Source organism: Budorcas taxicolor, chromosome 6 (assembly GCF_023091745.1).
Source record: "Budorcas taxicolor isolate Tak-1 chromosome 6, Takin1.1, whole genome shotgun sequence".
Classification (NCBI taxonomy): Eukaryota; Metazoa; Chordata; class Mammalia; order Artiodactyla; family Bovidae; genus Budorcas; species Budorcas taxicolor.
The window spans coordinates 83,971,061-83,988,657 of record NC_068915.1 but is presented as its reverse complement, the minus strand read 5'-3'; the positions used below and the strand labels follow the sequence as shown (position 1 = coordinate 83,988,657).

The 17,597-nt window shown below is 36.3% G+C and overlaps 1 protein-coding gene across 1 annotated transcript in view; it reads left to right on the top strand.

Moving 5' to 3' along the window:
* Positions 1 to 2,022: 2,022 nt before the first annotated feature.
* Positions 2,023 to 17,597, top strand: part of TMPRSS11A (transmembrane serine protease 11A) — a 48,131-nt gene continuing 32,556 nt past the window's right edge. The window contains exons 1-3 of the mRNA XM_052641766.1: positions 2,023 to 2,087; positions 5,228 to 5,349; positions 7,048 to 7,166. Of these exons, the coding sequence (XP_052497726.1) occupies positions 2,023 to 2,087; positions 5,228 to 5,349; positions 7,048 to 7,166 (306 nt within the window). The remainder of the gene's footprint in view (positions 2,088 to 5,227; positions 5,350 to 7,047; positions 7,167 to 17,597) is intronic.

Below are 17,597 nucleotides of genomic sequence, written 5' to 3'. Positions count from 1 at the left end.
TTCAGGGGAGGTCTTTTTAGGAAGGGAGGAGGATCTTAATGGAGGAGGGGATCCATGATGTCTTTTGCTAACTCATCTTTGAACTCACATATTTTAAAGTCATCAGCTTAGTTTGGTTACTGAGAAAATGAACATCCCAACTCTGATCATTAACAATTCATGCTGCTCTGTGTATTCTTCAAGGTATATATCCTTCAGTCTTCAAATTTGCAGAAAGCAAAGTCACAAAATTATTCATATTATCACCATGTTTTTATTGATAACATCTTTGGAAAAATCATACTATAAATAAACTCCTTTAAACAATGAATAATCAAACTTAATGAAGGTAATGGATAATCTGGATTTCACACAGATTATAGGTTACGTTAGACTAAATAAATGTCTTCTGTACTTGTGCTTTCTTTAAAGGAATGCAACGTGCTAATTAGGTCATGACTAGGGATTACTTTCAGCTCTTTTCCTACTTTATAAGAATTCACTTTGTATTCTCCCAAGTTGTTACTGAATAAAATAGTCTTATAATTGTATCATTAAAATAGAATTCCCTTTTTTTATCCTGAATATATTTTATTTTATTTTTAGTTTTTGTTTTTATTTTTACGTTACTTTACAATACTGTATTGGTTTTGCCATACATTGACATGAATAGAATTCCCTTTTAATAGTCTTCTCCCAACTCCACAAAAATTACAGAATATTTTATATCTCACATGCTTTCCTCTGAAGGCTGCAGATTTCTGCCCCTTTTTATGAAAGTTGTATTTTCCATTGTGAAAAAAATTATAAGATCCTCCAAGATTCCCATATATCTGTGTATGCATTCCTTCACATTTAAACACTAACCTAGGTACTGTTGTGAGAGGATTTTGCAGGCATAATGAAGATCTTAAATCACTTTTTTTTTTTTGGTAACATTTATCTATTTAACTACATCTGGTCTTAGTTGGTTGTGGCACACAGGATTTTCGTAGCATCACTCAGGATTTTTCCTTGCAGTGCATGGACTCTCTAATTGTGGCATGTGTGCTACAGAGCACACCAGTTCAGTAATCGAGACACACAGTCCTAGTTGCTCCATGCTATGTGGGATCTTAGTCTCCCAGCCAGGGATTGAACCCACATTCCCTGCATTGCAAGGTGAATTCTTAACCACTGGACCACTAGGGAATTCCCAATCAGTTGACTTTTAAATGGAGAGATGACAATTAGTAAGCCTAACCTAATCAGATGACATCTTTGAAAAGAACAAGACTCTGCCTAGAGAAAGAGACTCAGAATGTGAGAGATTTGATGGAAGATTCCCCATAGCTGGCTTTGAAGATGGAGTGGGCCACATGGCAAAGAACGTGGGTAACCTCTAGAAGCCAAGAGAGGCCTCTGACTATATAGTCAGCAAGAGAATAGGAATCCTGGTTCAGTGTCAAGGAACTGAGCTCTCCCTAAAACCTAAGTGAGCTTGGAGGAGGGTCACAAGATGAGACGGCAGTCCCAAACAACAGCTTGATTTCACCTTCAGGAGATCCTGAGCAGAGAACTCAGCCATGCCATGTACTGAACTGTGAGTGAATAAATGACTGCTGTTTTAAGTTGCTAATTTTGCAGTAATTGTTACAGTCACAGAAAATTAATACACCAGTGTTTGTTTAATGGGTGCAGGTAAAAAAACATGCTTAAGCATCTCTACTTACAAATAGGCTAGATTCCAAAAGGCTTTATGAAGTATATTTCTTTTCAAATCTGAAGTGATATGATGCAAATCACTAGCAGAACCTCTTCATAATGGGTGGTTGATGATGTATATTTGCTCTCATGCATTTCTTGTTCATATTTATCAAAGTCGATATTGAGTTGAAGTTTATTCATATAGGATTAAGTAGCTATGGCTTTAACCTATGAATCCTGAAACTTTCGCAATTTGGCATTGTGCACACATACATACCACAAAGGTTTTCTGAGAAAGGAGACATGCTCTAAATGACAATGTATCATCCCTATCTGTTGGCCACCATTTGCCCCGCAATGTTCACAGCTTCTTGTATGGGATTTGTGGACGTGACTGCCAGGGCACTTGAAGAAGCATGTCAGTGAGTGTTGAAACATTCTCCTGCCTACTGTCTCATAGTCTGTAATAGTGTGAGTCTGCATAACTCTTGATGGTGGGGATGTGATCTTGCTGTGTCTACTTTCTCCATTTGTACTACTCAGATGAACTATGTCATGATAGGAAGACAAACTTGAAAGTTTGTGAATCTCCTTGAGATCTAGCCTTTCTCCTTTGGCCTATTCTTAGTTTTGAAGTGAAGATACACTGATAAGATTCTCTAAGAAAATAAATGATCATATATGATCATAAATGAAGAATGAACTGACTCTTTGTGACCTCATGGACTGTAGTCCACCAGGCTCCTCTGTCCATGGAATTCTCCAGGCAAGAATCCTGGAGTGAGTAGCCATTCCCTTCTCCAGGGGCTCTTCCCCACCTAGGGATCAAACCTGGGTCTCCTGCATTGCAGGCAGATTCTTTACCATCTGATCCACCAGGGAAGTCTGATATGATTATATGTGTATATATATAAAATAATCTAGTTAAGTATTAAAACGCAAGCAGCATTAGGGAGGGGGGCTGTTACTCTGGCACTGAGAAAAAAATAGTGTCCCTGAAGTTAGAAGACATGAGTTTGAGATGATTGCTAGTTCTTCTATATTGAAGAAGTCACTTAATCATCTGTAGGCCTCAGCTTCCTTAACTGGAAAATGTTAAATGTTAAATGCATTGTCCTAAATAGTCTATAAGTTATCCTTCATTTCTGAATTTAGATTTTAAGTCAACTAAGAGGCTAAGTAATGTAATAGCTCATGAAATTTTTATTTGTTGTTTTTATGTTATGGCACCTTAGCTCTTGTGGAAAGAGCTGTCCACAGAGAGTTGTCTAGCTTATTTTTAATCAGTCAAATGTGCATTGCCAGTATTTTCCATAACCAACAGAATTTAGGTCTCTCAAATTCTACTAGATTTATTGGCTAAATGTAATTTTTATGCCCAAACTATCACCTTAACTATTTAGATCCAAATATTTTGTAAAAAGCTGGCATAAATGAAAATATCTTATATTTTAAAAGACTTCCTGTAAATCAATTAATATTTCTTAAAAAGTCTATTAGAGTGGCCTTCCTTGGTGGTTCAGTGGTAAAGAATCTGCTTGCAATGCTGGGGACTCGAGTTTGATCCCTAAGTCAGGAAGATCCCTTGGAGAAGGAAATGGCAACCCACTCCAGTATTCTTGCCTGGAAAATCCCAAGGACAGAGGAGCCTGGCTGGACACAGTCCATGGGGCTGCAAAGAGTTGGATATGGCTTAGTAATTAAACAACATCGACTACTTAGAGTAAATCAATGCACTAAATTTTGTAAAACATGAAAAAAAGCTTCTGCCCCCAAAGAATTTAGGTTATCAATACATACACAAAAAAAGATAAATTCTAATGAAAGGGATAAATTGACTACAATGGCAAATTGCAGAGAAGAAACACTAGAAAATGAGTTACATGTCCTTTCAAGATTCTTGACTCTAACAAATACCATATCCTCTCTCTCAACCTCACTTAATTCATATGTAAGGCTGATGTAATACCTGCCTGATTCTCATGGATTTATAAAATTTTCACTTTGTACTAGATAGCTTATTAGATCTTAATAATAAAAAAAATAATAAGAGTAGTTTAACTCATTGAGGAAAGTGTTAACTGCTCTGCAGCTAACACACAGAATGTGTGTCTGACTCTGCAACCTCACAGACTGTAGCAGACTAGATTCATCTGTCCATGGAATTCTGTAGGCAAGAATACTGGAGTGGATAGCCATTCCCTTCTCCAGGGGATCTTCCCCACTCGGGGATCAAACCTAGGTTTCCTGCATTGCAGGCAGATTCTTTACCATCTGAGCCACCAGGGAAGCCCAACACATTGAGGAGTTCACAGGTAAGTATAGGTTAATATACATAAAAATAAAGTTAATACAATGTGATTAGCACTATTCTTGAGCATATCTAGAGGAAGAGCAAAGGTTTACTTTTTTCCTCCTAAACTGTGGTAATTTCCTCTAATCCAGAAGTGATGTGATATAAAATATACAGTATCACTTTAGAAATATTTTGCCAAATGAATTTAATCAAGTATTTTAGATCTAAATTTAAATTCACAAGAAATGACAAATTAAATGGGATCACATGAAAACATTCAGACAAGTCCAGAAGCTGGTCATTCTAAAGAAAAATTGGCATGATCTCTTCAACAAGTCAATGTCATTAAAAATTAAAAAGTGATCAGTACTCAAATATTAAAAACGACTTAAAAGACATAACAACCATGCTACTATGAGGTCCTTGATTTGTACAAACCATCTCTAAATATAATAGGGACAAAAAAGGAAACCTGAAGATGGATTTGGTATTATGAAAAGTCATGATATCCTATTTTACATTAAAATACAGAACAAAAAAATAAGTAAAGCCATTATAGCAGAATGTTAACAACTGATAAAATGATGTGATGAATATAGGAATGTTCTAGTATAGTATTTTTTCTAAATTTCTGTATCTGAAAATTTGTATAATAGTTAAACATGAAAGATAAAAAGTAAATAAGACAATAGATTTTAAATCACTTTGTAAACTTTAAAACTATAGATAGATAAAGAGATTTTTTAAAAGACTATTGGAGAAAGAAGAAACAGTTCTTTCTCAAGCATAGGTACTACTTGTACCACATGCTAACACAGCAATCCATCCAATGCCTCTAGAAATAGAAGCTAGGAGCACTAGCATGGATTCACAGATCCTGATCTTAATACCTCCCTTAATGCCAATGTGACCTTGATTAAGTGCTCAGTCAGTCATGTCCAACTCTTTATGGCCCTATGGACTGTAGCCCACCAGGCTCCCCTGTCCTAGGAATTTTCCAGGCAAGAATACTGGAGTGGGTTGCCATTTCCTGCTCCAGGGTATCTTTCTGACCCAGGGATCAAACCCACCTCTCTTACATCTCCTGCATGAGCAGACAGATTCTTTACCACTAGCACAACCTGGGCAACCCCAACCTTGACATAAATTCCAGACAACTGTCTTCTTGCTGAGGTAGGCGAAAGCAATATATGCTTATCCAAGGACAACCAGAAAGCCTGTAACCATTGCAACATGAGAGTAACTGGTGAGTTTTCCTTTTTGCAGAGCGGCAGTATTTGACAGCCGAAGCAGAGGTTTGAAACCATGGATGATTGCCCTTCTCATTGTACTGTTACTGACAGTGGTGGCTGTGGCTATCGGTCTTCTGGTTCACTTCTTAGTCTCTGGTAGGTGAAATTATGGATTTCGCTCAGTTTGATTCATTTTTTCTGTAAAGCTTCATTTGTACATATGTAAATTAATTCCATCCAAAAGTAATGTACTTTCACTAGTAAGTATCCACATTTTAAATTGTTTAATTTATTCAATCATTTCATCACCTACTGTCTAGTATGTCCAAGTATTTTTCAGGGCACCAAGAAACAGCATTAAGCAAAGCAGATAAATTTCTCACTTCCTTGGAGCTCACAATCTAGTGTTCTTTACAGAGTCTACACAAAAGATCAAAATATTAATTGTTTAAAATTTACCAGCAATCATAATAAATTCTAATCATTCATGTATATGCAAGTGAAAAACTTTGATGAATTAGTCATTAAAACTGGCTTTTTTACTCAGCATTTTCTATTAGCATTTCTAGAGGAAAAAAATACACGTCCAATGAGATAATGAATTTTGAAGTGATTAATAAATTACAAGTATGATGCAATATGATTACTTGTTTTTACAGAAAAAATTTTACTCTTTCAAAAACAATATTCAGGGATTATTTTTCTATTACATGATATATTTATAATTCCACAAAAATTCACTTCAGAATTCTCTTTATATTTCGTTACTCTGCAGAATGCAAAAATTTTGGATAAATGCCCACAATGTCAATCTCACATAGATGTATGTTGTAAAAACAACTAGTTTTTACTAGAATGGACTTATCTGTTGTCATCTTCCCCAGACTTGGTGGAACAGTGAAGATTCTTTTAGGAACTTTACAGGGCTTCTAAAAACATAGTTCTGGGCCCCATATAATATCTGTAGTTTACACCAATGGCAAAAGATTCTCAGGTCAGTTCATTTAACACATAGAAGCCCCTTTACTATGAGTATAATGTCAATTATAATATGGACCATATAGATTAGCTATTGGAGGGGCCAAAAAAAGCACTACTGAGTCCAGAGATGTCCCTCAGAGACAGACCATCCTGAGGTTCCCATTCTTAACTAGATCCATGGCTCCCTAAGGAGAGCGATAGCTCTGTGGTTGCTCCATTCTCTATCTTTAACTCTGCAGATTTCTTGCCCACTGTACCATACTCCTAAGATTACTACATTCCTTAGGAGTCTTCACTGCTCTGTTTTCTTACCTTTCCTGAGAAGACAAGCAGAGATCTGATTGATTCACTCCTATTACACACTGTTCTCACCTCCAGCCTCAGACAACCTTTTCCCTGCCTTTCTTTTCACATCTTTCTTAGTGTCCCTGGTTCTTCTGTTACAAATCAAAATTTACAAAAATACTTATTTACCTCTACTTTCAGTAGGGTATAAGGTGTTATACATTTCACCTCAGCAAGAAGCAATATAGTAATTAAATATGCCACCTCTAGAGCTACACTTGTCTGGGTTTAAACTTGGATAGTCACTCACTAGTTGTATAGCTCAGAGCAAGATATTCAATGTCTCATGCCTCACTTTCTTCATCTGTAAAATGAAGGTGATACCAATCTTAGATTTGGTGTTTGAACAACAACAACTATTATTAACAGAGAGCATTAATCATTATTTTTATTGTATTTATTATTAAACTAAAGTAAAATCTCAGATATATATTCAAGACTTCATATTGGCCCCATCATAGTTGAGCCTTGGATCCCAAAATCTATCCTCAAAACCTCTTAATTTAATTACTTTTCTTTTCATCACAGACCAGAAAATGGAGTATTATCATGCCACTTTTAAAATTTCAGATCTACGAGGCAACCGTAATTCTGGACAAAACAGCCCATATCAGTTTATGGAATTACGGGAGATTAGTGAAAATCTGGTAAGTCAGATAAAATTCTATCATTAAATAATGCAAATGGAAGGAATTTTTGTTAGCTGTTTCCCCTACTATTTCTTAAAACATGATTTTAAGACCACTTGCACCAAAATCATCTTGCAGATTCCAAGGCCCCACTCCAGACCCTCAGTGTCTGATGGGATGTGTGAATGGGGAGAGGGGGCTAAGGGAATCTACAATCTGGCAAATGGATGATTCTGATAAATCACTCTTTATAGAACTCAACCACCTCACTTAAAAGTGAGAGAACAGAAGCCAAGGTATCCGAGTCCATCACTCCTCCATTCTACCACAATATTACTCAAATGAAAAGATTAATCATACCAGAAGTGGTTATAAGTAAAACCACATGCTTTTTTTGACCATATTTTAAGATTTAAACTATTTTTTAAGAATGAAAACAGGAAAGAGGATTATAAATGTTCATTTTATCTCATAAACATACTAATTAGGATAGAAATCATAGATACATTGTGAAATACTGAAATGTAATGCCAACAACTATGTTAAAATTGAAATACAGGACAGCCTTTACATCCCCCCCAAAGTAACCTCATTTGTATCATAGCTCTGCTCATGATGTGTGTGACCCACACTCAAAAACTAAGGTCAAGTTAACTTCCTTGACAAGGAGCCACAGAGCATAGAGTTATTTTAAAAGAGTGGAAATGTCAGGTATGTTGGTTTGTTTTAGTCAAAGAATCTTTTTTTATTCAAGACATTTCTTTTCTTTCTCAAACCAATTTCATTTTTTCATATCACTATTTGATCTTTGTCCATGTGGATACCCAGTTGCAACATATTTACAGTAATATTATTGATGGGGTTTATAAGTTATATATTCAATTCTCATTAAATTATTCACATATGTTCTATCTTGCAGTCTCATGTCCCCAAATCAATAATTACATTTATAGATTGATATATACCATCCATTCTTCTATATTCAGAGTACCTTAAAAATTAGCTTTAGCAATCCTTTCTTGAGGAATGCCAGAAAAAACTTGGTTATATTAACCCAGTACCCCTTTTCTTCTGACCCTGAGTGACTCCACAAAACCTCCTCAATGTGAAAATACTAATAATTAATTAATCTTAGTTAAAAAGACACATAATTTCTTTGAACATTGAGAAATATTTATAATTTATCAGGAAAATTTTAAATTTGTTTTATATTTTACAGCCAACATTGTTGGTGTTGCTTTAGGCTGACATTGTTTCTACTGAAGTAAATGGAGAGGAATGCAGATCTTTTCAAAGAAAGTGAAAGAAATGCACTTATAAAGGTTCATCTATAAGTGTTAGAAAGTGGACTTTGAAGCTTCAGTAAAGCATACATTTGTAGATGTGAAAGAACTTTAGATACAAAAGTTGTTAGGTGACAACACATTACCATCATGAGAGCATGCAAGTCCCTTCTATAGTTGTTTATTTATTTATTTTTTTTTTTGAGTTTGCGTGTGTATTCAGTCAAGTCTGACTCTGCAGCCCCATGGACTGTGGCCCTCCAAGTTCCTCTGTCCATGGGATTTTCCAGGCAAGAATATGGGAGTGGTTGCCATGTCCTCTCTCAGGTGGTCTTTCCAACCTCAAGGTTGAACTCATGTCTCCTGCATCTCCTGTATTGTCAGGAAGCCCTCCTTCTCTAGTTGCTACTATTTATTTCTTTTCCTTTATTCTCATTCACCTCCCCTTGCAGGCAACCATAATACATTTCACATATATTCTTTTGTTTGTAATAATTCTTACAAAAGTACAGTTTTTGTTTTGTGTATAGCTCATGTTTTTACTTTATTCTTTGTGTTATAAATTCCTTGTTTTAGTCAGTTTGGACTGCTATAAAAAAGCACCATAGTTTGAGTGGCTTACAAACAACAGAAATTTATTTCTCACAGTAATGGAGGCTGTGAGAAGACTGAAGTCCGGCCATTAACGTGCTCAGGTATTGGAAAGGACTATCTTGCAGAATGCAGACTTCAGCCTTCTTGGTGTATCCTTACATGGTAGAGAGCAGGGAGGCTAGCAGTCTCTGGGATACATTTTACAAGGCACTAATCAGACTCATGACCTAATCACCTCCTAAAGGCCCCACCTCCTATGAAAGTGTTAGTTGCTCAGTCGTGTCCAACTCTATGTGACCCCATGGACTGTAGCCCACCAGACTCCTGTTCATGGAATTCTCCAGACAAGAATACTGGAGTGGGTTGCCATTCCCTTCTCCAGGAGATCTTCCTGACCCAGTGATCGAATCCGGGTTTTCTGCATTGCAGGCTGACTATCTGAGTCACCAGAGAGAAAGCCACCTCCTGTACATTGTCTTTATTATGTTAAGTTCCCTCTATGCCCACTATCTGGAAAGGATTTTTTTTTTTTTCCCAAAAAAAAGGAAACTATCTAGAGTGGAGTTTTTTTTTTTTTTTTTTAACATGCTATCTAGGTTGGTCATAGCTTTTCTTCCAAGGAACAAACGTCTTTTAATTTCATGGCTGCATGAAATCACGGTGAATGATCCTTTTAATATATTCTTAGATTCAGTTTGCTAGCATTTTGTTGAGGATTTCTGTATCTATATTCATCAGTGATAATAGTCTGTAATTTTCTTTTTAAAAAAATATATCTTTGGATTTCTGTGGGTTGATTTTATATCCTGCAACTTTACTATATTCATTGATTAGCTCTAGTAATTTTCTGGTGGAGTCTTTAGGGTTTTCTATGTAGAGGATCATGTCATCTGCAAACAGTGAGAGTTTTACTTCTTTTCCAATTTGGATTCCTTTTATTTCTTTTTCTGCTCTGATTGCTGCGGCCAAAACTTCCAGCACTATGCTGAATAGTAGAGGTGAAAATGGGCACCCTTGTCTTGTTCCTGACTTTAGGGGAAATGCTTTCAATTTTTCACCATTGAGGATAATGTTTGCTGTGGGTTTGTCATAGATAGCTTTTATTATGTTGAGGTATGTTCCTTCTATTCCTGCTTTCTGGAGAGTTTTTATCATAAATGGATGTTGAATTTTGTCCAAGGCTTTCTCTGAATCTATTGAGATAATCAAATGGCTTTTATTTTTCAATTTGTTAATGTGGTGAATTACATTGATTGATTTGCAGATATTGAAGAATCCTTGCATCCCTGGGATTTAAAGCCCACTTGGTCATAGTGTATGATCTTTTTAATGTGTTGTTGGATTCTGATTGCTAGAATTTTGTTAAGGACTTTTGCATCTATGTTCATCAGTGATATTGGCCTGTAGTTTTCTTTTTTTGTGACATCTTTGTCAAGTTTTGGTATTAGGGTGATGGTGGCCTCATAGAATGAGTTTGGAAGTTTACCTTCCTCTGCAATTTTCTGGAAGAGTTTGAGTAGGATAGGTGTTAGCTCTTCTCTAAATTTTTGGTAGAATTCAGCTGTGAAGCTGTCTGGACCTGGGCTTTTGTCTGCTGGAAGATTTCTGATTACAGTTTCAATTTCCGTGCTTGTGATGGGTCTGTTAAGATTTTTTTATTTCTTCCTGGTTCAGTTTTGGAAAGTTGTACTTTTCTAAGAATTTGTCCATTTCTTCCACGTTGTCCATTTCATTGGCATATAATTGCTGATAGTAGTCTCTTATGATCCTTTGTATTTCTGTGTTGTCTGTTGTGATCTCTCTATTTTCATTTTTAATTTTATTGATTTGATTTTTCTCCCTTTGTTTCTTGATGAGTCTGGCTAATGGTTTGTCAATTTTATTTATCCTTTCAAAGAACCAGCTTTTGGCTTTGTTGATTTTTGCTATGGTCTCTTTTGTTTCTTTTGCATTTATTTCTGCCCTAATTATTAAAATTCCTTTCCTTCTACTAACCCTGGGGTTCTCCATTTCTTCCTTTGCTAGTTGCTTGTAGAGTTAGGTTATTTATTTGACTTTTTTCTTGTTTCTTGAGGCATGCCTGTATTGCTATGAACTATCCCCTTAGCACTGCCTTTATAGTGTCCCACAGGTTGTGGGTTGTTGTGTTTTCATTTTCATTTGTTTCTATGCATATTTTGATTTCTTTTTTTATTTCTTCTGTGACTTGTTGGTTATTCAGAAGCGTGTTGTTCAGCTTCCATATGGTGGAATTTTTAATAGTTTTTCTCCTGTATTTGAGATCTAATCTTACTGCATTATGGCCAGAAAAGATGCTTGGAACGATTTCAATTTTTTTGAATTTACCAAGGCTAGATTTATGGACCAGGCTGTGATCTATCCTGGAGAAGGTTCCATGAGCACTTGAGAAAAAGGTGAAATTCACCTTTTAGCTCATGCAGCTCAATTTCAGAAAAATAAATGGCCCAATCAAAAAATGGGCCAAAGAATGAACCAGACGTTTCTCCAAAGAAGACATACAGATGGCTAACAAACACATGAAAAGATGCTCAACATCACCCATTTTCAGAGAAATGCAAATCAAAACCACTATGAGGTACCATTTCACAAAAGTCAGAATGACTGCAGTCCAAAAGTCTACAAGCAATAAATGCTGGAGAGGGTGTAGAGAAAAGGGAAGCCTCTTACACTGTTGGTGGGAATGCAAACTAGTACAGCCACTATGGAGAACAGTGTGGAGATTCCTTAAAAAACTGGAAATAGAACTGCCTTATGACCCAGCAATCCCACTGCTGGGCATACACACTGAGGAAAACAGTATTGAAAGAGACATGTGTACCCCAATGTTCATCACAGCACTGTTTATAATAGCCAGGACATGGAAGCAACCTAGATGTCCATCAGCAGATGAATGGATAAGAAAGCTGTGGTACATATACACAATGGAGTATTACTCAGCCATTAAAAAGAATACATTTGAATCCGTTATAATGATGTAGATGAAACTGGAGCCGATTATACAGAGTGAAGTAAGCCAGAAAGAAAAACACCAATACAGTATACTAGCACATATATATGGAATTTAGAAAGATGCTAATGATAACCCTGTATGTGAGACAGCAAAAGAGACACAGATATATAGAACAGTCTTTTGGACTCTGTGGGAGAGGGAGAGGGTGGGATGATTTGGAAGAATGGCATTGAAACATATATAATATCATATAAGAAATGAATCACCAGTCTAGGTTTGATGCAGGATACAGGATGCTTGGGGCTAGTGCACTGGGATGACCCAGAGAGATGGTATGGGGAGGGAGGTGAGAGAGGGGTTCAGGACTGGGGACACGTGTACACCCATGGCGGATTCATGTTGATGTATGGCAAAACCAATACAGTATTGTAAAGTAAAATAAAGTAAAATTTAAAAAAATAAAAATAAATAAATAAATAAATAAATAAATAAATAAATATATATATATATATATATATATATATATATGTATCTTTGGTTCTGGTATCAGGGTGATGCTAATCTCAAAGAATGAGTTTGGGTATTCATTCCTCTGTAAATTTTGGAATAGTTTCAGAATAAGTGTTAAGTCTTCTCTAAACATTTGATAAAATTCACCTGTGAAGTCATCTGGTCCTGGACTTTGTTTGTTGGGAGATTTTTAATCATAGTTTCCATTTCAGTACTTGTGATTAGTCTGTTTATGTTTTCTTTTTCTTTCTGGTTTAGTCTTATAAAACTGTACCTTTCTCAGTATTTGTCCATTTCTTCTAGGTTGTCCATTTTATTGGCATATAGTTGCTTGTAATAGTTACTTCTGTCTCTTTATTATCCTTTGTATTTCTGTGTCTGGGCTTCCCTGGTGGCTCAGAGGTTAAAGCATCTGCTGTGTCTGTGTAACTTCTTTTATATTTCTAGTGTTATTTATTTAAATTTCTCCTTTTTTGTCTTGATAAGTCTGATTGAAGGTTTATCAGTTACTTCTGTCTTTTCAAAGGACAAGCTTTTAGTTTCATTGATCTTTTCTGTTCTTTTCTTCTTCTCTATTTATTTCTACTCTGATTTTTTGATTGCTTTCCTTCTACTGACTTTGGGTTTTACTTATTCTTCTTTCTGCAGTTGCCTTGGTGTCGAGTTAGGTTGTTTGAGATTCTTATTTCCTGAGGTAATATTGTATTGGACTTCCCCAATATGTTTAGTAACATATTGTTTAGCCTTCATGTGTTTGTAATGTTTAGTTTTTTTCTTATGTGCATGCTAAGTCACTTCCATCATGTCTGACTCTTTGCAACACTATGAACCATAGCCCACCAGGCTCCTCTGTCCATGGGATTCTCCAGGCAAGAATACTGGAGTGGGTTGCCATGATCTATTTCTAATCTCATACTGTTGTGGTTGGAAATGATGCTTGATGTGATTTGAATCTTCTTAAATTTACCAAGGCTTGCCTTGTGACCCAGCATGTGATTTATCCTGGAGAATGGTCCATGTGCACTTGAGAAGCATGTGTATTCTGCTGTTTTCAGACAGAATGCTCTATAAACATCATTTAAGTCCATTTGTCCTAATGCATCATTTAAGACCGGTGCTTGTTTATTGATTTTCAACCTGGATGATCTGTCCACTGATGTAAGTGGAATGTAAAAGTCCCCCACCATCATTGTGTTACTGTCAATCTTTAGATGTGGCTGTGGGCTCTGGAAAGCTTTAGGAAGCCCGTCTGTTGATGGATGGGGCTGTGATCCCACCCTGTTGGTTGTTTGGTCTGAAGTATTCCAGCACTGGAGTCTACAGGTTGTTGGGTGGGGCCAGATCTCCATGCAAAAATGGCAATCCCTGGAGCACACACCAAGGAATATTCTCATCATCAAAGTCCTTGCCTTGCCAGTGGGCCACACCTGATTCTTGGCTCCCCAAGAGACTCTCTAAGACTTTCAGGTAGATCTATGTGCTCCTATGGAGTCACTGCTTTGCCCTGGGTCCCAGTGCATATGAAAATTTGTGTGAACTGTCCCAGAGTAGAGTCTCTATTTCCTCAAGTCCTGCAGAGACCCTGCACTCAAGCCCTGTTGGCCTTCAAAGACAAATGCTCTGGGGCCTCCCCTTCTCAACGCCAGAACCCCAGAGCCTAATGTGGGACTCAGAACTTTCACTCTTATCGGAGACCTTCTGAAATGTATTTATTTTCCAATTTGTGAGAAGCCCATCCAGCCAGTATGGGGTTTGATTATATAGTAAATGTGCTCCTTCTAATATCTTGTGATATGTTTTCTTTGTCTTTGCATGAAGAATATTTTTTCTGATAGATTCTACTCTTTATGTGGATGGCTATTCAGCAGGTAGTTGTGTTTTTGTGAGAGAAGGTGAACTCACATCATTCTATTCTGCCATCTTTTCTCCAATTTCACTTACTGGCCCCACTTTCTAAGACCTTCATGTTGCAGGTTAGAACTTCAACATATGAATTGAAAAGTGAAAGTGAAGTCACTCAGTCATGTCTGATTCTTTGCAACCCCATGGACTGTACCTGCCAGGCTCCTCCATCCATGGGATTTTCCAGGCACAGGAAAATCTTGCCAACCTAGGGATCAAACCCAGGTCTCCTGCCTTGCAGGCAGAACTCTTTACTGTCTGAGTCACAAGGGGGCTTCTATGAATTGGGCAGGAAGCAAATATTTGACCATTGCATCATTTTTGTTTAATACTTTTTTACCCAGATCTGTTTTTTTAACTCTATCCATATTGATAAATTTACATTTAAATCATTTCTATTAACTCCTGTATAATGAGTTGTAGTGTATATCTTGGAGAAGGAAATGGTAATCCACTCCAGTATTTTGTCTGGTAAATCCCATGGACAGAGGAGCCTGGCAGGCTACCATCAATGGGATTGCAAAGAAACAGACATGACTTAGTGACTAAACAACAACATCAATAAACCCTTGTTTTCTTTGGAATCTTAACTCTATAATTACAGTAACTAAAATCCACATTGGAGGAAGTGTGGGTTCAATCTTTCAGTCAGGAAGATCCTCTGAAGAAGGAAATGGCAACCTACTCCAGTATTCTTGCCTGGGAAAAAATTCCATGGACATTGAAGCCTGGTGGGCTACAGTCCATGGGGTTGCAAAAAATCAGACATGACTTAGCAACTAAACAACAAGTGTATATCTGCAATACTGATCTCTTGTCCATCATCTCAAGAAAGACTGAACTAAACATCCTCCTACTTATCCCTTTATGGATCCATTCCAGTTCTTCTGGAAACAGAATTACTGGCTCATTGGGTGTGCATACACTTAATCTGAATAATTGATGCTGAATTGCTCTTCAAAATGGCTGAATTAGTGTGCACTCCCATCTGTAGTGCATGAGGATTCCTATGTCCCCTTATCTTTGTCAACACTTGGTAACATTTGGCTTTCTAATTACAGCCAGTGTAATAGGCATTAAAAGTGTATCTTATTCATAGTTTAATCTGCATTTTTCTATTGCATATTTCAATTGTGCATCACTGCCATATACTTGTCAGCCTTTCAGACTTCCATTTCTAAAAACGTCCAGGTCTTCAAATTTGAGTCAGTTCTAGTAAAGTGGATGAACCTAGAGCTAGTTATACAAGTTACTCAGAAAGAGACAGACAAATATCATGTATTAATACATATATATGTCATCTAGAAAATGGCACTGATAAACCTATTCACAGGGCAAAAATAGAGACTCATATATAAAGAATAGACTCATGGACACTGCAGGGGAAGGAGAAGTTGGGACGAATTGAGAGAGTAGCATTGAAATACATACATTACCATGTGGAAAATAGATAATGGGAAGTTGCTAATGAGCAGGGAGCTAAGCCTGATTCTCTGTGACAACATACAGGGGTGGGTTGGGGTGGGAGATGGGAGGGAGGTTCAAGAGGGAGAGGACATATGTATACTTATGGCTGATTCATGTTGATGTATGGCAGAAACCAACAAAATATTGTAAAGCAAGTGTCCTCCAATTTAAAATAAATACATTTTAAAAACTGTTCTTATTGTTTGCCTATTATTCTATTATAGCTGTTTTATTAGATTATTAAAATCTTGCTTTGTAAGATTTTCTTATGTTTGGTACATGTAAACAGTTTTTTGTAATAGACATTGCACTTATCCATTCCATTTTTTATTAATTTGAGCCATATTGCCCTTCAAAAAACAGAAGTCCATAATTTTAAAGGAATCATATTTACCAGTTTTATCTGCCCATAAATTTTTAAAAGAATTTATTTCCTCTTTTTAAGTCATAAAATTATTTTACCGTACTTTCATTCTATTAAACTTATACTTTTACCTTTTACAGAAGGTTTTTAAATGCATCTTAAGTCTACCTTTGAATGTGATGTTAGGTAGGAACCCAGGTAGTGAGCTAGTTTTCCCAATGTAACTAACTAAACAATCTATGAAATATATGATTATTCAGCTCATGACAATTTTTAGCCCCTGAGTCTTACAGTAAAGGAAACACAATCCACCTCTTCAAACTCCTTTCCATCTCTTTGGAGTGATGATAGAAACACACATTAACTGAATAGCACCACATGATATAATTAAGGACTAAATTGTCCATTGAGGACAATAAGTGCAGAAGAACTTCAAAGAGGATCAACTAGGGTTCACATGGTCAAGAAAGGTTGTGTATTATTTTAGCCCTGTTTAAGTTAGATGGTGTCCCTTTCCCTCCACTCCCCATGAATTTACCTTTAGGAGAATTCTAGGAAGTATTCAGGCCTCATCCAGAGCCACCCCTGTGTATTGTTGCTAACTCCCAATGAATAAACCAGATTCTTCTCTCTGATCTATATGAGTGCTAATTAAACAGCCAAGAAAGACAGGTTGTAGATCTTGTTCTTCCTCATATTTCAGGATTTACTGATTTGAATGGAAATGGAGACGCAAAACTGAAATGAGTTCATGCTCAGATTCTACTAAAATCCATTCCAGTTACTAGATAGTAGCAAGGACATATCTCATCTTTCATATTATTCTTCAGATAAGACTCCAGTAACCAGACACTATGATATTCCCAAATAGGTAGGTCTTTTTCATTATTATTATAAGTTTGAGTAGGATCACTGACTAAGGGAGCACTTCATTTGAAGAAATATATTTCAGAAATATTTTCAAAGTATAGCATCACTACAAATGTGAAAACCAAAAACTTGTAACATTCTAACAATAACATTAGTTAACATGTGTTGAATGCCAAGCTCTCAATTAGCTTAGCACCTTAACTACTGTATCTGTATTATTTTAGTTAATTCTCAAAAAACAAACTTATGAAGTAAGTACAATTATTATCACAGTTTTATAGATGAGAAAATCAAGGTATCAAAGTTCATTTACCCAAGGTCATTCAGCTAGTAAGCAATGTAGTTAGGATTTAATATTACATTTTCTTAATAAATTTTTGTCATCTGTAAGAATCATCTGCATGATTTTATTTCCTATCTACCATCCCACAAAACACCAGAAATCAAGTAATTATCTGTGTTATATTTTTCTCTTTCAATTACAGTTG